Source organism: Trachypithecus francoisi, unplaced genomic scaffold, assembly GCF_009764315.1.
Source record: "Trachypithecus francoisi isolate TF-2019V2 unplaced genomic scaffold, Tfra_2.0 Lachesis_group17, whole genome shotgun sequence".
NCBI lineage: Eukaryota > Metazoa > Chordata > Mammalia > Primates > Cercopithecidae > Trachypithecus > Trachypithecus francoisi.
In genome coordinates, this window is record NW_022681462.1 from 52,004,025 (window position 1) to 52,027,958 (window position 23,934).

At 40.0% G+C, this 23,934-nt stretch overlaps 1 protein-coding gene and 1 pseudogene across 1 annotated transcript; both read left to right on the forward strand.

Moving 5' to 3' along the window:
• Positions 1-10,162: 10,162 nt before the first annotated feature.
• Positions 10,163-16,424, forward strand: LOC117062843 (ankyrin repeat domain-containing protein 36B-like). Its single transcript, XM_033176733.1, has 3 exons — positions 10,163-10,965; positions 11,130-11,303; positions 16,305-16,424. Exons 1-3 carry the CDS (start codon positions 10,807-10,809, stop codon positions 16,422-16,424), a joined length of 453 nt encoding a protein of 150 aa, XP_033032624.1. The 5' UTR covers positions 10,163-10,806.
• Positions 16,425-18,546: 2,122 nt separating this feature from the next.
• LOC117062844 overlaps positions 18,547-23,934 on the forward strand; it is a 31,737-nt pseudogene continuing 26,349 nt past the window's right edge.

A 23,934-nucleotide genomic window follows, 5' to 3' on the forward strand; every position in this document is an offset into this window, starting at 1 on the left:
GATCTCAGATCGTAGGGTAACCAACTTGTCCTAGTTTCCCTGAGACTTTCCCAGTTTTTGATTTGAAAACCCCATATCCTATAAAACCCTGGGAATCTGGGGCAGTTGGTCACTCTACCAAAAGATAGCCTCTCTTTTTCTCCCACTCCAAGGAGTATCAGAATGAGAAATGGGAGTGGATTTGAGAATGACCTTGTTCTGTCCTTCCACTAAGCCTGTCTTGTCATGGTACCTGCCAATCAGGACACCATGTCTAAATGTCAGGCGGACCTAATGCTGTTCTTTGAATCTTGGGACAGCATCCAGAGCAAACGTGAGTCAGTAAAGCCTGGAAAACTCTGGTGATAAAACTCTTTTTCTGTATAAATTGCCCGGTCTCGAGCATGTCTCTATCAGCAGTGTGAAAACAGACTAATACACTGGGGAACCTATGACTTTTGATTGAGCAAGCTCCCCCAGTTTCCTGCACCTCTATTTTGCATTCTCCTGATTATATGTGCTGAGCAGCTTGTTTGTAGGCTGCCTGTGCATTTGCTCCTTAGAATGTTGTGTTCCATTAACCACCTTCACAACTCTCTGCAGATCAACCCCCTTGGTTCCCACAATAACTAGAATAATTGCAAGTCCTGGTTTCTAGCAGTGAAGCATTGTTTTTGGCCTCTTTTGCTTCAGGGCCCCATCACTCCTACTGCTGATATAATGAGCCATGTCCTATGACTGCTTCTCTGACTGTCAATACCTGCTCTGCTCTGCAGAGGAGAGCCACTTGTGAACTCCTTAGTGATTCTGGTGCCCCTGTACCCAGGGCATTTGTGATGACCTAGGTGAGTGGTATTGTCTTCTGGGTCATCCCATGGATATATCCTCTGCTGAGTCCTCTGGCTTCATATAATATATCTATTCCAGCATGCCCATTTTCCTTAACCTTTTAGTCCATTCCTCCATGATCTGCCAGGGCAATTCAGGTATTTCAACTTTATTATTTGTGGACCATCATTTTTCTCCAGTCTCTTAGGACGTTTTCTTGCCACAAGTTTGCACAATCCCTGTGAATCTTTGCCAGGGAGTTCAATTTTGTATCTCAGGAGCATGCTCCCAAATGAATAAACTCCCCTCATCCAATAATATGTCCCATCTCCTTTAAGTCAGTGCACTCAAAATCCATTCTGTGAGTACCTCCCCATATTCCTGCTTGTACATAGCAGCTGATTCTTGCTACTCTTTGGGCACAGTCCCTTTTCTTCCTTGTTATGCTCAGCATATTGGTAGCTAAATTATTCTACCATTTAACCTTAGTTATTGGCCTGGCAACCAGGAGATGAGGTAGGGATATTAATAAAGGTATCCCTGTTGCCCTGTGAGGGAGTGACCTCAGCTTTTCACAACTGTGGGAATGCTGGCTTTTAATAGGGAGAAAGGGCCGGGCACGGTGGCTCATGCCTGTAATCCCAGCACTTTGGGAGACCAAGGCAGGCGGATCATGAGGTCAGGAGATCAAGACCATCCTGGCTAACACGGTGAAACCCTGTCTCTACTAAAAATACATAAAAAGTAGCCAGGCATGGTGGCGGGCGCCTGTAGTCCCAGCTACTCTGGGGACTGAGGCGGGAGAATGGCATGAACCCGGGAGGTGGAGCTTGCAGTGAGCTGAGATTGCGCCACTGCACTCCAGCCTGGGCGACAGAGCAAGACTCTGTCTCAAAAAAAAAAAAAAGTAATTTTTAAATTTCCAAGTATTTAAGTATTTTTCCATTTATTTTCCTATTACTGACTTGTAACTTAATTCCATGTAATCAAGGACCATATATTGTATGATTCCAATTCTTTAAAATGTATCTAGGTTTTTTTCTGACCCAGGACCGGCTATCTTGGTGACTAATCCATATGTACTTAAGAGAGTGTATATTTTACTATTTTGAGGTGAAGTGCTATGTGACTATCAATCTAATCTAGTTTGTTAATATGTTATACAGTTCTCTCACATCCTTACTAATTTCGTGTTCTTGTCCCATATTATTGAGAGAGAAGTGTTAAACTCTCCAACTATAATGGAGGCCCCAACTACAATTGTGGGTTTGTGGGTTTCTCTTTTCAGTTCTAACCATTTTTATTTCATATATGTTAAATTTCAGATGTTAAGTATGTACCCACTTAGAATTCTTATGTCTTCTTTTTTAAAAACTTTTTTTATTATACTTTAAGTTCTGGGATACATGTGCAGAACGTGCAGGTTTGTTACATAGGTATACACGTGCCATGGTGGTTTGCTGCACCCATCAACCCGCCATCTACATTAGATATTTCTACTAATCCTATCCCTCCTCTAGCCCCCCACCCCGCCAACAAGCCCCAGTGTGTGATGTTCCCCTCCCTGTGTCCATATGTTCTCATTGTTCAACTCCCATTTATGAGTGAGAACATGCGGTGTTTGGTTTTCTGTTCTTATGTTAGTTTGCTAAGAATGGTTTCCAGCTTTATTCATGTCCCTGCAAAGGATAGGAACTCATCCTTTTTATGGCTGCATAGTATTTCATGGTGTATATGTGCCACATTTTCTTTACCCAGTCTATCATTGATGAATATTTGGGTTGGTTCCAAGTCTTTGCTATTGTGAATAGTGCCACAATAAGCATACATGTGCATGTGTCTTTGTAGTAGAATGATTTGTAATCCTTTGGGTATATACTTGGTAATGAGATTGCTGGGTCAAATGGTATTTCTAGTTCTAGATCCTTGAGGAATAGCCACACTGTCTTCCACAATGGTTGAACTAATTGACACTCCTATCAACAGTGTAAAAGCATTCCTATTTCTCCACATCTTCTCCAGCATCTGTTGTTTCCTGACATTTTAATGATCACCATTCTAATTTTTTTGCATTTCTCTAATGACCAGTGATGATGAGCTTTTTTTTCATATGTTTGTTAACTGCATAAATGTCTTCTTTTGAGACGTGTCTGTTCATATCCTTTGCCCACTTTTCAATGTGGTTTTTTCTTGTAAATTTGTTTAAGTTTTTTTTTTTTTTGTGAGACAGTGTCTCACTCTGTCATCCACACTGGAGTGCACTGATACAATCTTGGCTCACTGCAAGCTCCGCCTCTCAGGTTCACGCCATTCTTCTGCCTCAGCTGGGACTACAGGCGCCCACCACTGCACCCAGCTAATTTTTTGTATTTTTATAGAAACAGGGTTTCACTGTGTTAGCCAGGATGGTCTGGATCTCCTGACCTCGTGATCCGCCCGCCTCGGCCTCCCAAAGTGCTGGAATTACAGGCTTGAGCCACCGTGCCTGGCCTAAATTTGTAGATTAGCCCTTTGTCAGATGGATAGATTGTAAAAATTTTCTCCCATTCTGTAGGTTGCCTGTTCACTTTGATGATAGTTGCTTTGCTGCAGAGAAGCTCTTTAGTTTAATTAGGTCCCATTTGTCAATTTTGGCTTTTACTGCCATTGCTTTCGGTGTTTTAGACATAAAGTCTTTGCCCGTGCCTATGTCCTGAATGGTATTGCCTAGGTTTTCTTCTAGGATTTTTATGGTTTTTAGGTCTTACGTTTAAGTCTTTAATCCATCCTGAGTTAATTTTTGTATAATGTGTAAGGAAGTGATTCAGTTTCATTTTTCTGCATATGGCTAGCCAGTTTTCTGAATACCATTTATTAAATAGGGAATCTTTCCCCATTGCTTGTTTGTGTCAGGTTTGTCAAAGATCACATGATTGTAGATGTGTGGTGTTACTTCTGAGGCCTCTGTTCTGTTCCATTGGTCTATATATCTGTTTTGGTACCAGTACCATGCTGTTTTGGTTACTGTAACCTTGTAGTAAAGTTTGAAGTCAGTTAGCCGTGATGCCTCCAGCTTTGTTCTTTTAATATTTGTGCTTAATTTACATTTTATGAAATTATTCACATGGTTGCAATTATTCACATGGCATGAAGTCAGGCAGTCGGAGGGTCAGTGGCTCCACCCCAGAAAACCACCCTCAGCCCCATGCATGTGACTGCAGTGTGCCCAGTGCCACGGTCCATGCTCCAGGCAAGGATCGATTAGGAGGGGACTCTTAAACCAGGTTGGCCATCCCAGGGGAGCCCTGCTAGCCTGCTCTTGTGCCTGTAGTACAGCTTCCACCTGCATGTCTCCCTTGGGCTTCAGTGGCCAGGCAGCCCCCATCTGCCCTCCCCTTCCCCAGCCAGGACCCTAACCGCAGACTCTGGCACCAGACACTGCCACCACTGTCAACCAGGCCCTGCAGAGGCAGGAAAGCTGAACTGGCTGCTGAGTCCCTTCTGGTTGGCCACGCAGTACCCGTTTCTGTGGCCCCTGGACTCCTAGTGTGGGCTAAGGTGGAGTGGACCCTTGGGCTTTGCCATGGTGCAATGGTCCACCTGGAGACCATCCAAAAGAGAAGACTTACCAGTCCCTGCCAGCGCCCTAGGTGCAGCTGCCACCTGCACGTCAGGCACCGGCAGCAATGGCCAGACTATCTCTGATTCTCCATGCCCTCCCCACCCCCGCCTCAGCAGCGATGACTCCCTGACAGGACGCTGAGGTAGTGGCTGTGGGGAAGTCGACTGGGCAGGTGCATACGGATGGATAGACTCTCAGCCTCATCCCAATGGCCACGACTTGCTCATCCACTGGCGGCTCCTCAGCCCTATTCTAGTGGCCACGGAGTGGCATGTAGGCAGCAGCCATGGGAACCCCGATTGCCCCTCCTCAAGTCAGGTTATGGCCCCAGCGGCGCCAAGAGGCCGAGAACCGGCGCTCAGCCTCATCCCCGTGGCTACAGAGTACCAAGCGCCAGGTCCTGCGCTCTGGGCGCGGGTCAGGAGCAGCTGGCAAGGGCGGCGCAGCCTGTGGGGCCTTTGGGCGCGGCCGGCAGCAGCTCCGGTAAGCCACGTCAGCCCACGGGCGCTGCAGTGCAGCGGCTACCAGCACCTGGAGCAGGGGTCGCCGAGGATTGGGAGTCCCCAACCAGGACTGCGCCTCCAGCCGCTTGGACCCTGGGCCTGGCAGGGCAGCGGCAAGTCAGGCAGTAGGCGGCAGGAGCGCAGGGCATGGGCTTCAGCCTAGGGTGCAGGAGGCGTGCACCCTCCGGCTGGATGGGCGGCGCACTCAGGGACCAGGAGGTCATCCCAGGGGAGCCCCGCCAGCCCCCACTGGAGCCCGAGCTGCAGCTGCTACCTGCAAATGGTGCGCTGACTGCAGCGGTGGCAACCCCAGATCGCGTCCTCCCGCCTCGTGCCCATCAGCGCGGACCCAGGGGGCGACGCAGTGGCGAAGTCAGGCTGTGGGCCCGACGGGCGGCACCAGGCGGAGAGGCGCCACTCAACCCTATCCCTGGGCTGCAGGGGGCCCAGCGCGGGGACCCCGCGCGTCGGGAGCATGTGGAAGAGGAGAAGAGGGCGCGGGCGACAGTCAGGCCCTGGGGCAGGGCGCGCCTTGCGCCCCAGGGAGCCCCGCCAGCTCGCGGCACCTCTGCAGCAACAGCAGCCTGCACGTGGCTCCGCGAGAGCTGCTAGGGCGGGTTACTCTGCCTCGGGCCTGTAGGGCGGGGCCGGCTAAGGTGCGCGTGCTCGCTGGTCCGAACGGTTCTGTTGGGCGTTTCTGCTGAGAGGCGGGAGGCGCTGAGAGTGTGCTGAGGTCCGTGGACTGACTGCATTGCTTGTCGTTGCGCTTCGGAGGCGGCGATCCCCGAAGGCGAGATGAAATGTGACTGAAGCCGGTGACCTTAACCGAAAGTCGTTCCCAGGCTACGAGCTGCCGCCAAGGGGTGGCCTAGAGATGATGGAAGACTACGAGCCGGAGAGGTGGCACACCCTCAGGGAGCGCTTGTGCTCAGATGGCTTCTCATTTCCCCAATACCACATCAAATCGTCTCATCTGAGAAGGATCCACAGAGCTACCGTCAGTGGTAGGCTGGAGAAACTGGACTACCTTCTGTTCACGAGAAGTGACATCAATGAGAGAGACAAGAAGTAAAGGTAATGGGGGCTGGGAGCCGGGGCTGCGGGAGGAGGCCTGCGGACGTGGGAGAAGTACCCCCTTCCAGGCTGAGGGCTGCGGGGCGGATGGGCCGGGGCTCGGAGTATGGACTGGGGCTAGAGGGTGCCTGGCTGGGGTGGGAGTGAGTGGAGCGGGGCCTGGGGAGTGGGGGTATATGGGGTGGTGGGATGTGGAGTGAGTTGGGGGATGGGAGTGGGGAGTAGGGGGTGCTTGGGGTGGGGGTGTGAATGGGCTTAGATGCATGGAATGAAGGCTTGGGGGTAGGGGCGTGGACGATGTGGGGTGGGGAGATGGGGTGAGGGTTCAATGGGATAGAGGACTGGAGGTGGGGGTGAGGTGTGGGGGTGAATGGGATGGGGGAAAGGAGGGCAGAGGTGAGGGGGGAGAGTCCTGTCACCAAAGAGGCTGGACTTTCTTCCCTGGCAGGCTCAGCCGCATCTGGGATGTGGAAACCTTGGCGGGGGCGAGCACCCAGGCCATTTTCATGAGCAGCAAAACAAAAACAAAACTTCAGCTGATTTCCAATCACTCACCATGCTGCTTCTTTATAAATCATTTTAAAGTGATTTCACTAATAAAATTCAGCATGTACAGCGTTTTATTCTTAATGTACACATTTTAAAGCATAGTGTTACATACATTATGGAAGGTGCATAGTGAGAGAAATCATTTCCATAATATATCAACTTCCTGGCTAAAAATTCTTTGGATCAAATCCAATATTTATTTTGTATCAATGGACACCCATGTCGATATGGTTTTCACTGAGGGACCTTAGAGGGAAACTTTGAAGTGGGAAGGTGGTCTGTGTTCTTGAACAGAAAGACACATTTTTCTAAAGTTCTGAGCTCTTTCTGTGTTTGTAAATTTTACATAATCCAAATAAAGTTATCAGAATGTTAAAATTACTCGTGCTGTCTTTTACCATTGGGATGGCATTAAGAAAACTTTTTAAATGGAGTCAGAAAGACTTCCCTTTCTAGATATGAAAATACTTAATTTCTAAAAGTTAATTACTAACAGCTGAAACAACAAATCAGTGAATGGAACAGGTTAGAAAATCCAGGAACACCCCAATATGTGTAAGAATTTATTAGGTTGGTGCAAAAGCAATTGCGGTTTTTGCCGCAATTAAAAGTAATGGCAAAATCGCAATTGCTTTTGCACCAATCTAATAGAATTCGATAATGGTGACATTTCATATTAGTAGAAAAAGATGAATTACTCATAAATGAAGTGAGTAAATTTGGAGAAAACTGGCTAGATTTTTATGTCACAGAAATAAGTTTGTTATGGAATGTAGATTAAAAATTTTAAATGCACAAAATAAGAAAGGTAACAGAAAAAACACAAATGCCTACTTATGTTGACACATGTTTATATTCCTGTAAATATCACAAGCACACATTCTGAAGGTCAATTTAGCAAAATAAAAAATTAAAACCTCCTGTTTATAAGAAAAAATTAACAAAAGACAGTATGTACGTATACATATTAGATAAAAAAGTGATTTTCATTTTACAGCGAATTCTTCAAATCCAAAAGAACTCTCATTTAAAGTAGAGCAAAACACTTTTTTTTCCAGATATTCAAGCAACCTATGCACATAGGAAAAAATATTTAGTGTTCCTGGGAAGAGAAGGTATTTAAGTTAAAAAAGGAATGAAATTCTGTTTTCTATCCACAAGTTTGTGAGGGTAAAGAGTAGCAGTACATATACTGCTATTTAAAGTTTACATTTCTGGCCGGGCGCGGTGGATCCCAGCACTTTGGGAGGCTGAGACAGGCGGATCACGAGGTTAGGAGATCGAGACCATCCTGGCTAACACGGTGAAACCCCGTCTCTAGTAAAAAAAAAAATACAAAAAAAAAAAAAAAGTTTACATTTCTGACTTTTCAAATAGACAATTTGTTGGTAAGTATCACACTTTAAAAATGTATGTGCCCTTCACCCATCAATTCCATTATACTAAAATATCCTAGGAAAGAGAGATACATGCAATTTGTTTTTCTCAGCACTGCTTAAAACAGCAATGTATTTGGAAAACCCCTTATAATGGATTTTATAAATTTTATAAATTTATCAATAAATTTCAGTGCATCCATAGCATGGGACAATATGGGACCTTTGCAGGTGTCAGTGGATACAGATGTATGTTGCTCTGTGAAGATGTACTTTGAATGTTGGTTTGATTATACATATACACAAACAGTCTATGGTGTTTGTAAGCCAAATGTGTGTACAAAATATAACATTTCTTCTTTTCTGACAGGTGTATTGTGATGCTTTTTCTTATCCGTGATGTATAAATGATCAGTATGTTTAAAACTTCTAATAAATGTTTTTTATTAATGAAATTATCCTTGGGAAAAGAAGAAATATAAATCTTGCACAGAAAAAAATAATGTTCACTTTCTATTTTATTTTATTATTTATTTGTTTGTTTGTTTGTTTATTTTTGAGATGGAGTCTTGCCTTGTTGCCCAGCCTGGAGTGCAGTGGCACGATCTCAGCTCACTGCAACCTCTACCTCCCAGGTTCAAGTGATTCTCACACCTCAGCCTCCTGAGTAGCTTGGATTACAGGTGTGCACCACCATGCCTGGCTAATTTTTGTATATTTTAGTAGAGACATGGTTTCACCATGTTGGCCAGGCTGGTCTCAAACTCCTGACCTCAGGTGACCCCCTCCACCTCAGCCTCCCAAAGTGCTGGGATTACAGGTGTGAGCCACTGTGCCTGGCCTTATTTTTATTTTTTTGTTTATTGGTATCTTCTGTGAACTTTTAGCCTCTTCAGAGGTAGAGGGAATATTTTTATTTGTGCTTATTTTATTATGCATAGATTTTAGTATGTAAATATGTTTTTATTATAGTTTTATTACATATATGTAAACAATTTTAAATTAATCATTTTAGTTTATCAGTGTCCTCATGAAAATGAAAACGAGCAAATATAAGTGATTATCACTATTCCAAAAGCACTGCTTTAATTTATAGTTTTTTCATAATAAACTCCCCAACTCTATGTATGCATTCTTTCAATCCAGTTATTTATCAAGCATGATCTGAATACCTATTACGTAGCAGACACATTCTACCATCTCTCAAGACTCTTCCACCCTTAACAACCTCATGTTTAGCTGCCCAGCCTGAGCAAGCTGAGAGATTTAAAAAGGAAGCATTAGGACTGAATCCCAATTGGATCTTTTATTCCTTTTTTTTTTTTTTTTTAAACAAAAGCAATTCTGAAGTTAGAAAATAGTAAAAGATAACCTTTAACTGCCCTTTCAAAAACTTATGGCAGTCTCAAATATTACTATTAATCATTGCAAATACCTAATTTACATAACATTCTATAAGTATTGAAAAAAATGAGCCATACCTATTCATTTGAATCCTGAATTTTCTTTGGATTTTTTTTTTTGAAAATTGAAGGAAGAATTACTTTGTTTTTTTTTTTTTTTTTTTTTTTTTTTGAGGCGGAGTCTCGCTCTGTCGCCCAGGCTGGAGTGCAGTGGCCGGATCTCAGCTCACTGCAAGCTCCGCCTCCCGGGTTTACGCCGTTCTCCTGCCTCAGCCTCCCGAGTAGCTGGGACTACAGGCGCCCGCCACCTCGCCCGGCTAGTTTTTGTATTTTTAGTAGAGACGGGGTTTCACTGTATTAGCCAGGAGGGTCTCGATCTCCTGACCTCGTGATCCGCCCGTCTTGGCCTCCCAAAGTGCTGGGATTACAGGCTTGAGCCACCGCGCCCGGCCTACTTTGTTTAAAATATTTGTTGTTTTATTTTTGCCTTCTTTTTCCACAGTACTTTTTTTTTTGAGCCTGAGTCTGGCTCTGTCGCCCAGGCTGGAGTGCAGTGGCCGGATCTCAGCTCACTGCAAGCTCTGCCTCCCGGGTTTACGCCATTCTCCTGCCTCAGCCTCCGGAGTAGCTGGGACTACAGGCGCCCGCCACCTCGCCGGCTAGTTTTTTGTATTTTTAGTAGAGACGGGGTTTCACCGTGTTAGCCAGGATGGTCTCGATCTCCTACCTCGTGATCCGCCCGTCTCAGCCTCCCAAAGTGCTGGGATTACAGGCTTGAGCCACCGCGCCCGGCTTACAGTACTTTATTTAGGTGCCAATTATATGAGTAGAACTTCCTGTTCTATATACTGTATCCCACTTAATGTAAGGCATCATGGATTGGGTGATGCCACATTACTTTATATATCAATAAGATAATGTTTAAAATGTTGCCAGTTATAATTGTAATAAATAATGTATTATAAACAGTATTCCAATGTCAGGAGATATTAATATATAAGAGAATAGCAGTTTATATAAAAGAATAGTGAGAAAATGAGCATCTGAGAATGACTGAAATACAATGATACATCTAATCTTTAGTAGATACCTCAATGTAGATACGATTGTATCATTTTACTTAATTAAAATGTCTTTATAAGTAGTAATATCTAAAAATTATTGAGCTGTTATTTGTATTAGAAAGTGTTCTAAATGCTGTACATAGATTCTCATGTAAGCACCACTGCAGTGTTCTGTGGGATAGCTACTATTCTCTTATATATTTTATTGATAAGGAAATTGAAGCAAAGAAAGACTAGATAATAGCTAAGTGACAGAGCTTTAAGTAAATTTTAAGCCCCAATTAAACTGAATCCAAAAGCCAAGCTTTTTCTGTTAAATAGCCTGCTCTTTCATTAATGTGATGAGTAATAAGCGCTGACAAAGATTGTACTTTCTTCACAAGAAAATTAAATATTTGTTTTGAAGACAGAAAAATAACACGCTAATTAATGCTTACAGTTACATGTTTTAAAAAGTCCTCTCACTCTCACAGGACTGCCCTACATTTGGCCTGTGCCACTGGCCAACCGGACATGGTATCTCTCCTGGTGTCCAGAAATTGTGAGCTTAACCTCTACGACCGTGAATGCAGGACACCTCTGATCAAGGTATATGGTAGCAGACTCTGAGCATAAGATGGATTTGGTTTACGTACATAGAATAAAAAGAACTTATCTCATTGGAATATCACTATATAACTAGTTAGTAAATCGTATGGAGTGTTTACTTTGATTTTTCAGTATTTGCATGTTTCTCGGTCTAATACTGACAGGCTGTGCAACTGAGGCAGGAGGCTTGTGCAACTATTCTGCTGAAAAATGGTGCCAATCCAAATATTATGGATTTCTATGGAAGGACTGCTCTACACTATGCTGTGTATAATGAAGATACATCCATGATAGAAAAACTTCTTTTTTATGGTACAGATATTGTAGAATGCAGCAAGGTATAGATCAACCAATGTTATTTTCAAACTATCTGAAATGCATTTATTTTAACAATGACACATGTAAGGGTCAATTTTTCATATTTGGAAGCTCAAACCTTCCTTGAATGAAAATATTTTGAAATGCCTTACCTGTCTAACTTTAAATATTGGAACTTTTAAAGAAGCATTATAGAGTACAACTTTTCTTCATGCACTTATGGTAAATAATTATAAAAACAAATGAATTACAATAAATTTATAATTCATGACCACTGAATTTGGAAAAGGGAATAGTTAAGTGGGTTTCCACTAAATTACTTTTTTTCTAATCAGTGTGAAGTGACACAACAAAGTAAAATCTTCCCTTCTAAATAGACTTTATTTTAAATTTCAAAGAAAATTAAAGCATTTCACAATAAATGTACTTCTTGCTGCTGTTGACAAGTGTTGTATGTGAAGGTGATTTCATTTGAAAGTGATCCCTCTGTGGAAAGGCTTAAGAGCGAGAAATGAAGAAAAGGAGAGCAATCAGAAATGCACAAGCTAATTTGGAAATTAGGTAATGAGGGAAAATACTGTGGAGAGGGTTTTTGTGTGTTTTGTGGTTTGTTTTCTATTTATATGTTTAGACAAGGATCTCTTCAGTTTTGGGGATAATTATTCTTACTTTGGGCAAGAGTTTGTGAGTTATAAAATTGCCTAGGAATCAGTTTTGGTTAGACTCTGAGGAAACCAGGTTGGCAGTGAATAGAGGTGATGAAGTGGCACACAGTTCAGCAGAGAGAAGAACACAGAATTAATGGACATTATTCAATTCTGGCAGAAACAGCCACTTAGATAAGCATCTAAACTCTACTCTCAAGTCCAGAATGTCTTGATGGGCAGGTGGGAGATAAGGAGCTTATAAATAGTAAAATCAAGTTGGATTTTGAGTTTCCGAGTCTCTTCTCTACCCCTACCCAGGAAAAGTAAATGGAGTTTTCAGTGAACGGCTCTATCTTTTGCTCTTTCCTCTTTTTGGCCAAATCCCAAATAATAAAGGGCATTTGCCATGTGGGTGAGAGATGAGACTGAAGTGATTATCAGCTGTGCTAGTCCGCAGTTAGAATTGTGCATGACAGTAACCTGGGGAAATTAAAAGCAAATCTCTAAGTCTAGGATAACCCCTGAAGATTTTAATATAGTAAATCTAATATTTACTATTAAATATTACTGGACATGTATGTTGTAAAATATTTCCTTGAAGCTGGGCATGGTGGTGCCTCTAGCCAGAGCAACAGAATAAGACACTGTCTCTAACAACAACAACAACAAAACGACAACAACAACAACAACAACAACAACAAATTTCTTGAGACACTGATAGGCTACTGGTTAAGAACCACTGAATAGATAAGTATAATGTAAATTCCCATATCTCAAAAACGTAAAAAATCTCTAGAAGAGTTGGATGATAGGTGCTACTTCCTTTCAATTTCTCCTTTCCAATAATATTAGCCTGACTTTTATCTGTCTCTACTTCTGTGGTTGGGAAGTTAAAAGGACTATTATTTGCAGTATCTATCAGCTTAAGAATAACAGCTTTTCTTTGCCACCATCACTTATTTACTGCCATTCATAGGGTCATTAGAAATTTACTATTGGGTACTCTTTCAATAAGTAGAGACTGATTCTTTCAGGACTTCGAGTCTCTTTGTTATCATTCTGGTGATTAGGTCAATACATCATTATTAAAAGCAGGGTTATCTCAATTCCAATAGTAAAAAATTCTAAACCTTTTTTTAAAGCTGAAGCTCTATTATGGACTGCTTCAGTATGTCTGTTAAGTACATAGAACTATGGCATAATAAGGATAGCAGTTTTAAACACTGAAAACCATGAAGTTAGTAAGAATACAGAGAATACATATAGGTCGTTATTAGAGCTTTAATTGATAAGCCATTGTATTGTTATTTCTGACTTATATTTTACCTAAAATAAAAAAATTAGGTAACAATATGGACACTAGAATAGTAATTTAAAATTATTTTAATAATATAGTTACAGCAGTCCTATGAACGAATTACCCATTTGATGAACAATCTGGGAAAATTAAACATAAATTATAAATGCATGCATGTTGTAAAAGTGCTTAAAGTGGGTATTATGACTCTTAGTAACAATTTTTATTGCATTCTTGGACCTGTTTTGGAAAAAAAATTCAGAAACTAAAGAAAGGAAGTATTTTACATGAAAACACTTGCTTTACATACAATCGCTTGGAGACATATCCATAGCAAATATAAAAATACAAGGTCTATAGTCTAAATGTGTCCCACAGATGTGTTTAGTTTGCCTCTATAAATTTTCTCAACATGGAAGGTTTAGGAGACTCACGCACAGATCTGGATTCCAGGCTTCTCTTCAAGAATCCAATCTGGTGTCCCTTGAGCCTGTCTCACGTTTAGGATGCTGTGCAGAGGTTGCCCCTTTCTATGAGGCGTGTGGTCTCCATTCTGCTACTGTGCCCTCCTAGGTACTTCACTTCCTCAGGTCATCTCCCTTGCCTCTGTAGGGATGACTTTACAAGCCCTGTTTTATAGTGTATTTTAGTAAATATTTCAAGGTTTTCAAGACATTTTATATCTATTTAAATATAGAGTCTGTATTTTACATAAATCCCTTAGTAATGGGGTTGAACTTTTGAATTTAGAAGGTGGTGTTTTTATAAACTACTTTTCTTTATATATGCCATAAATAATCATCTTCCCATTAGAATACATGTAAGCTTTTTAAGGTGAATAATGGTATAGTTGCATAGGTTATGCATATTTTAGACAACATTGTATTTTTCTCTTCAGCATTGCCTCCTAAAAATTCAAGTAATTGGCCAGGCGCAGTGGGCTGAAGCCTGTAATCCCAGCTCTTTGGGAGGCCGAGGCGGGCGAATCACGAGGTCAGGAGATTGAGACCATCCTGGCTAACACGGTGAAACCCCCTGTCTATTGGCCGGGCGCGGTGGCTCACGCCTGTAATCCCAGCACTTTGGGAGGCCGAGGCGGGCGGATCACGAGGTCAGGAGATCGAGACCATGGTGAAACCCCGTCTCTACTAAAAATACAAAAAAATTAGCCGGGCGCGGTGGCGGGCGCCTGTAGTCCCAGCTACTCAGGAGGCTGAGGCAGGAGAATGGCGGGAACCCGGGAGGCGGAGCTTGCAGTGAGCCGAGATCGCGCCACTGCACTCCAGCCTGGGCGACAGAGAAAGACTCCGTCTCAAAAAAAAAAAAAAAAAGAAACCCCCTGTCTACTAAAAATACAAAAAATTAGCTGGGTGTGGTGGCACATGCCTGTAGTTCCAGCTACTCAGGAGTCTGAGGCAGGATAATAGCTTGTGCTTGAATCCAGGAGGCGGAGGTTGCAGTGAGCTGAGATGGTGCCACTACACTCCATCCTGGTGGACAGGTGAGACTCTGTCTCAAAATAAATAAATAAATAAAAGATGCAATAAATTTAGTGGCTTTCATTATGCTATAAATAACTAATATAGGTCATTATTAGAGCTTTAATTGATAAGCCATTGTATTTTTATTTCTGATTTATATTTTACCTAAAATAAAAAAAATTTAAGATTTTTTTTTTTTTTTTTTTTTTTTTTTTGACACGGAGTCTTGCTCTGTCACCCAGGCTGGAGTGCAGTGGCCGGATCTCAGCTCACTGCAAGCTCCACCTCCCGGTTCACGCCATTCTCCTGCCTCAGCCTCCGGAGTAGCTGGGACTACAGGCGCCCGCCACCTCGCCGGCTAATTTTTTTGTATTTTTAGTAGAGACGGGGTTTCACCATGTTAGCCAGGATGGTCTCGATCTCCTGACCTCGTGATCCGCCCGTCTCGGCCTCCCAAAGTGCTGGGATTACAGGCTTGAGCCACCGCGCCCGGCCAAAATTTAAGAATTAATATGGAAACTGGAATACAAATTTTTGAAGGAGTTATGTACCAGGGTCCTAAGATTATAATTACATAAATATTTGCACCAGGGTCCTAAGATTGTAATCGAGAATAATATTTCATACAGAGCTTTCTGACAGCTAAGATAAAAATATTGCTAGAAAAAACCCATGGACTATTTAATAACAAGCAGTGAAAGTTCATTTGAATCCTATCTCTATTAATTCAGAGCCCAGCTCTCCGAATTAAAAAGAGATAGGCTTCAAATGAACTGTCAGTCGTGTCAGATTCTCAGATGACAATGTCAGGTGCTCCTGTTCCAAATGGATCAGGAGGACTTGACATTGTCATCCGAGATTCTGACACCATCGATAGAATCAGGCAAGTGTGTATCACCCAGAGGAAACCTCCACCTTTACTGGTAAACTCTCACAACTGTATCCCTGAAACTCTCATTTCTCAGATGTTAATCTTCTCCATAATAAGTATTTACAAATAGGGATTAGGTGAAGTTCAAAAGATTTCTCAAATACTAGACATGTAATGCACAGTTTTGTAACATTTTTCAAACATGGGTGATCATGGAGTCTTTCTTTTGGGGTATAATGTGCAACTTCTGGTAAAGTAAATATCCTTTGGAATATATTAATAGTTTAAGAAACACTGCTCTATAGGTAATAATTTAGAACATTAATAAAAATACCTGCAACATTTATTACTATGTCTTAGAGTTTGAGGACATAGAGAAAAAAATAGAGCTCCTGCCCTCAAGAAGCTCCTGGCTCAGGTGGGAAACAATGAAATCCTTGAAATGTGCCATGCTAAATGCTGTGACAGAAGCAAAGATTCTTGGAACTGGTAAATGTTTGAAGTGAGCTTTGGAGATGACCAGAGTTCTTGTGGTGAGGCAGAGAAGGCTGTTTCCAGGGGAAGGAGTAGAACCTAGAAAAGCGCCGAGGAGTGAAAAGAAAGGGACCACCTCTTCTGTCCTTTCAATTGTATATATTCAAGCTCATAGGATCTTACGGAAGGTTTTCAGTTCAGTTGATAACTATGTAATTTTGTGATTATAAATTGTTGCTGTTGTTTTACAGGATGAATGTCAACCCCTTTTACTTGCTGTGAGTCGAGCAAAAGTGAACATGGTAGAATTTTTATTAAAGAAAAATGCAAATGTAAATGCAGTTGATTTTCTTAACAGGTACAGACCTTAGTTCTTATTGTGTTGTTTTTAAACCTGAGTGTCATTTTAGAGTGGTGGCAGTCACTCAAGTCAGAAATATTACATTAATAAGAAGACTAACTTTTAATTATTGGGATATAGTGAGAAATATCAACAGAGATCATCACTTAGGTAGAAAAACGATTATTTGGACTGAGTAACATAAAGAACAGTATATAGCAGGATTCATCTCTATAGACATTATATACATAAAAGGCTTCTATATATAGAAAGCTCTGTATATTGACAGATGTTTGTTATTTGTAATATGATAATGAAGAAACACCCTGTAAAAGTGTATTGCTCTGATTTTTGTGTGTGAATGTGTGTGTGTGTGTATTTTTCTCTCCTGAAAACTGTAAATAGAATAATTTTCATTACAAATGAAAATATTTTTGTTCCATATTTATTTCCCATCTAATGTACTTTGCTCTTCTTGAATCTAGTAAGGATCTCAGCTTGTGTTGTTTATACCTTCAAAAAATTATGTCAACACTTCATTTTTCATGTCAGTTACTGACATGTTTTCAAGTCTTCACATGTTATTTCTGAAGATTTTGGTGCATCGAGGAGAGACAGTGTCATTGTAGTTAAAGAAGTTTTTGAATAGGTTATATTCAATAAAATTTCAGAGCTTGTTTCTCTGGAAAGCATAGACATAGTGGTGTTATGGGTAGTTAAACATAAAATAACTCCACAAAGTGTTGTGTACATAAAAGTGTTCATATCTTGGAAGATTCTAATTTACTGCTCAGTACTGTCTCCTGGAGAGGAAAATAGGTAAGATAGGCCCCTGAGCCTATGATAATAACTCATAATATGAAACATAGAGACAAAATGAGAGGTGATAGATACTCAAACCGATGTGAGTGAAGAACAGCTGTGAAACAAGAGTGTCTATGGGAGAGAGGAGGTCATGGGGCTGCTTTTGTGAAAAAGGAATTTGTACATGTTAGTCAAGTGTCTGACACATTTAACATTTTAATAAAGTAAAATCTTATCTTCCCGTGTGTCAGTATGGGTTTGTACAGATGTCACAATGCAGTGGTGAGAATAATGAAGAAACGAATGTGGAGGTCAAAGAATGAAGTCCACCAATATGGATATTAGATTTATGAATGAAAAAGAGTATATGTCAAATTGGGCAGGTGTAAACAAAGCATCTAGCTAGGTAATTTGAAGGTTTCTGATGAGACTTGTGGAAAGTCACTTAATGGAAAGCGGAAGTTAGAAGGATGAGGGTGACCCACAGGGTCTCATTTCTTCTCCCTGTAAGTTTTGCACATCAATGATATGTGCTTCATTCATGTCAGTTAGCATATTGGGATGCAGTTTAATCTAGAAAAAGTGTGTGTTTTTTTTTGTTTTTGTTTGTTTCTTTTTAGGAAGCTGTGTTTGCTGAGTAGTTATTTCATAAAAGGACTTGAGAGACCCCTATAGTGTATCATATAAAACTAGATTTAGAAAAAAGGAATCAAAGAATACATTTTTAGAGTATTAAATGGATAACTGCCAATAATCATGGCAATCATGACATATATATATATATATACATTATGTCATTGGTTGGTTATTTATAAGAAAAGAAGTCTTTAGTGATTTAGAAACTTTGTTTAGTTTATTTTCATAGGAATCTATGAAAATCTACACATTATTTCATTGACATGTATGTTTTGGCGAAAGTGGACGAAGAGACAGGGAGAAGGCCAAACTGCTGAATCCAGGATATGTAAAAATATCAGGAGCCTTCATGAGTATAAAGAAAATGATTTTTAAAATTATGACTCTAAGATTAAGTGAACTCACTTCAGATGCATTTAGAATATTTGCGTAAAGGATGATTTGATTTTGGCTGCTCCAGGAACTACTGGAAGCAGGAAAGAATGATAGAATTGGGATAAACCACAGTGACTCATTACTCCTCTTTGTTACTACTGGGCATCAGAGGTATATGTTTTGTTGATATTAGTTATTCGAATGAGATAAACGTGAATATGCATACATTGGCTTTGTTTTTCAAGGAGCTAACTATTGGATAAAATAGCTATTTAATAAAAATTCTCTAGAGAATAACATGAGACTTCAGACTATTTTAGAAATGAAAATAATGTTGAATTCATTACTTGACTCCCAAATGGTTATTTTCAGTGAATATTGGAGTGATTTCCAAATGTAAAAGCTTATTCATATCTAATGCTTGTAGCAACTTTATTTTGTGTAAGTATGTCAAATTTGGTAATTTATTATACTTTTTGATGAGGTTTATTTATTATACCTTGTTGTCATGAGTGGATGAAGAAACTTTCAGAAGCTAAACTAGAAGATACAAGAGATGTAGGCACATTGTTACACCATATGGGTGTGAGAAATAATGAATATTACATACTAGAATTCATCAAACATATATCCAAGCTGATTAAGTTAGGACATTTCCACTGAAGAGACGTGAAGTGTACATTCAACTAAAGTGTCATTGTAATTGTGTACCTTCTCAGTTATCGATCAAGTTAAAGAGCATGATGAATGTTTGCAGTAAAATGGTCTAAATCATTCTGATAGCTTGCATGAAAGACATGTGGGCGCATGTACCACCAGCTTTGACATTGATTCCCATGTGTGTGAGTTGCTCTCTGATTTTAGATCACATTTGTCCTCATCACTCAGCATATCCACATTGATATTGACATGGTTTTATTTTAGTTGTAGACATACGACAAGTCATATCACGTTTGAAATTGTCAGAGTATATTTCTTGAAGCCTGTATTCGTATTTTCTTCAGTGTATTTCCTTCACGTTTAGTCCCAAGAAACAAAGTATAAAACATCAAAGCCTACACTATTACAGGCAGGAGGATACAGCCTGAAGCTAGCACAGGTTGAGTGTATGGATTATATTATCATATTTACATATGATTGACTGTGTATCCCTTTTGCTTTTCAGTGTCTTCTGAGAAACAACCAGCCTGTAAGGTAACTAAACTCTCATTTATATTTTGAACTATTATATTTGTACAGTCTATTAAACATACTTTATGTATTGATAATTTTGTTTCAAATACCATTTAGGTTACAAGTGACCAGAAAGATTCTATTTTGAATATCGCCACAGAAATAAAGGATGGACAAAAATCTGGGACAGGTAATTTAGCAATACATGTTCGATGTCATGTTCACTCAAGATAGAAGAGAATGTCTCTTCCCCGAATAAATTAGTGGGGGGTGGCCCATTGAAGCTGCACGTTCCAATTCAGCACTTCTGAGATTGTGTACTTGCAATAAATACTCGGGTGCTGCAGTTGCTGCTGATGCTTGGCCATGATCTGAGTAGCAAGATTATAGACTTCCCTATATTGAAATTGGGAAGAAGTACTATTGGAGAGCAGTTCAAGACATAACGGGCTGAGGGGACAACTTAATTTTGCTTTAATTCTACAGCATGTTTTCATCAAGAGGGGAATAAGAAAGAGATGAAGTAATAAATATTATAGGCATCAGACTGTATTGCAAAAAGCAGAGGGAAGAAGTGATTGTAATAACCCATACACACTGTAGAAGGACAGCTAATGATACCACAGATGTAGCAATTATTTTCCTCAAGGAAGAGGGATTGTGAGGCAGGAAGAAGGAAAAAGATGTTATTTATGTAATTTTGGTGTTTCTGCTAAGGAAATCTTAGTGAACTCACTTCAGATGCATTTGGAATATTTGCATAAAAGAAGATTTCATTGTGGCTGCTCCAGAAACTATTGGAAGCAGGAAACAATGATAGAATTGGGAGAAACCACACTGACTCATTACTCCTCTTTGTTACTATTGGGTATCAGAGAACGTGTTTTGTTGATTTCAGTTATAAAAAAGATAAACTTGAATATGAACACATTGGCTTCATTGTTCAAAAAGCTCACTTTTGAATAAAATGACTATTAAAAGAAAATTCTTTGGAGATCATCATGATTCTCCAAACAAGACTATTTTGAAAGGAAAAATAATGTTGAATTCATTAATTGACTCCTAAAATGGTCGTTGTTAATGAATTTTGGAGTGATTTCTGAATTAAAAGCTTATTAATATCTAATGCTTGTAGCAGTTTTATTTTGGATATGTATGTCAAAATTGATAATTGATGATATTTTTTATTGAGATTCATGTATTATACTTTGTTGCCAGGAGTAAATGAAGAAACTTTTGGAAGGCTAAACTAGAGAATACAAGAAATGTAGGCAAATTATTACACTACGTGGATCTGAGAAATAATGAATATTATCTAATAGGACTGACCAAACATATATCCAAGCTGAACAAGTTAGGACATTTCCAATGAAGAGACGTGAAGTGTACCTTCAAATGAAGTGTCACTATAATTGTGTACCTTCTCAGTTATCGATCAAGTTAAAGAGCATGATGAATGTTTGCAGTATAATGGTCTAAATCATTCTGATATCCTGCATTGAAAGACATGTGGGTGCATGTACCACCTGCTTTGACATTGATTCCCATGTGTGTGAGTTGCTCTCTGATTTTAGATCACATTTGTTCTCATCACTCAGCATATCCACATTGATATTGACATGGTTTTATTTTAGTTTTAGACATATGATAAGTCATATCATGTTTGAAATTGTCAGAGTATATTTCTTGAAGCCTGTATTCCTATTTTCTTCAGTGTATTTCTGTCATGTTCCAGTCCCCATACACAAAGTAGAAAATATCAAAGCCTACACTAATACAGGCAGGCAAGAGGATACAACTTGATGCTAATATGCTATCCATGCATGAATGTATGGATAACATTATCATATTTACATATGATTGATTATGTATCCCTTTTGCTTTTCAGTGTCTTCTGAGAAACAACCAGCCTTGAAGGTAATTAAACTCTCATTTATATGTTGAACTATTAACTGTATAGTCTATGAAACCTACTTTATGTATTGATTATTGTGTTTCAAATCCCATTCAGGCTACAAGTGAAAAGAACGATTCTGTTTTGAATATAGCCACAGAAATAGAGGAGGGACCAACATCTGGGACAGGTAATTTTGCAAAACACATCTAATGTCATGTTCAATCAAGATAGAAGAGAACTTCCCTTCCCAGAATAAATCAGTGGGGAGTTCATCTAAGCTGCACGTTCTGATTCAGCACGCCTGAGATTCTTCATTTGTAGTGAGTTCTCAGGTGACCCTGATGCTGCTGGTCCTTGGCCATGATCTAGATAGTTAGATTATAGACTTCCCTACATTGAAATTGGGAAGAAGAACCATTGGAGAGCAGTTTGACACATACCAGGCTCAGGGAACAGCATAATTTTGCTTTAATTTTACAGCATGTTTCCATCAAGAGGAGAAGGAGTATGAGATGAAGTATTAGATATTATAGGCATCGTATCGTATTTTTATAAACAGAGGGAAAACTGATCCTAATAACTCCATAAACACTGTAAAATGAGAACTAATGCGACCACTGATGTATCAATTATTTTCCTTGAAGAAGAGGGATTGTGAGGCAGGAAGGAAGGAAAAGAAGAAGGTATTTATGTAATTTTGGGGTTTCTGCTGAGGAAACCTGAGTGAATTCACTTCAGATGCGTGTAGCATATTTGCAGAAAGGAGATTTGATTTCACAGCTCCTGGAACTATAGGATGCAGGAAAGAATGCTGGAATTGGGATAAACCACAATGACTAATTACTCCTCTTTGTTACTATTAGTCATCAGACTTACATGTTTCATTGATTTTAGCTATAAAAATGAGATACGCTTGAATATGAATACATTGGCTTCTTTGATCAAAGAAGTAACTCTTGGATAAAATCTCTGTTTAATGAATATTCTTTAGAGAATAGCATGATACTCCCAGCAAGACTATTTTAGAAACAAAAATAATGTTGAATTCATCAACTGACCCTTAAAATGGTCATTTTCAATGAATGTTGACGTGATTTCTGAATGGAAAAGCTTACTGCTATCCAATGCTTGTAGGAGTTTTTTTTTTTTTTTTTTTTTTTTTTTTTTGAGGCAGAGTCTCGCTCTGTCGCCCAGACTGGAGTGCAGTGGCGCAATCTCGGCTCACTGCAAGCTCCGCCTCCCGGGTTCATGCCATTCTCCTGCCTCAGCCTCCCGAGTAGCTGGGACTACAGGCGCCCGCCACCTCGCCCGGCTAGTTTTTTTTTTTTTTGTATTTTTAGTAGAGACGGGGTTTCACCGTGTTAGCCAGGATGGTCTCGATCTCCTGACCTCGTGATCCGCCCGTCTCGGCCTCCCAAAGTAGGAGTTTTATTTAGTAGAAGTATGTCAAAATTAATAATTGATTATGCTCTTTATTGAGGTTTATATATTATACTTTGTTGCCATGAGTGGATGTAGAAATGTTCAGAAGGCTAAACTAGAGAATACAAGAAACTTAGGCGAATTATGACACCATATGGGTGTGAGAAATAATGAACATTATTTACTCCGATTCTGGAGACATATATCCAAGCTGATCAATTTAGGACGCTTTCACTTAAGAGACCTGAGATGTCCATTCAATTAAAGTGTCATTGTAATTGTGTAAGTTCTCAGTTATCAGGGAAGTTAAAGAGCATAGTGAATGTTTGTAGTATAATGGTGTAAATCCTTCTGCTTTCTTACCTGAAAGTCATGCAGGATCATGTGCCACCTGCTTTGACATTGATTCACAGGTGTATGAATTGCTGCTCTGATTTTACATCACATGTCTCCTCATCACTCGGCGTATCCATATGGATATAGACACAGTTTTATTTTAGTTTTAGACGTATGACTAATTATACCATGTTTGAAATTGTAAGGGTATATTTCGTGAAGCCTGTATTTCTTTTCTTCGGTGTATTTCTAAAGTAGAAAACATCAAATCCTACACTGATACAGGCAGGAGGATACAGCTTGATGCTAACACCTCATGAATGTACGAATAACATTATCTTATGTACATATGAGTGATTATGTGTCCCTTTTGCTTTTTAGTGTCTTCTCAGAAACAACCAGCCTTGAAGGTAATTATACTCTCATTTATATTTTGAACTAGTAACTGTATAGTCTATGAACTATACTTTATGTATTGATTATTTTGTTTCAAATTCCATTCAGGCTACAAGTGACAAGGAAGATTTTGTTTCGAATATAGCCACAGAAATAAAGGATGCACAAATATCTGGGACAGGTAATTTTGCAATACACATCTAAGGTCATGTTCAATCAAGATAGAAGAGAACTTCCCTTCCCCAAATTGGGAAGAGGAAACAGAGAGCTGTTCAAGATATACGGGGCTCAGGGGACAGCATAATTTTGCTTTAATTCTACAGCATGTTTTCACCAAGAGTGGAAGGAGATAGATTTTACAGACGTCACATCATACTGCTAAAAACAGCTGGAAAAGTGATTGTAATAAACTGTAGACACTGTAGAACAAGAACTAACGAGACTACTGATGTAGCCATTATTTTCCTCAAGTAAGAGGGATTGTGAGCCAGGAAGGAGGGAA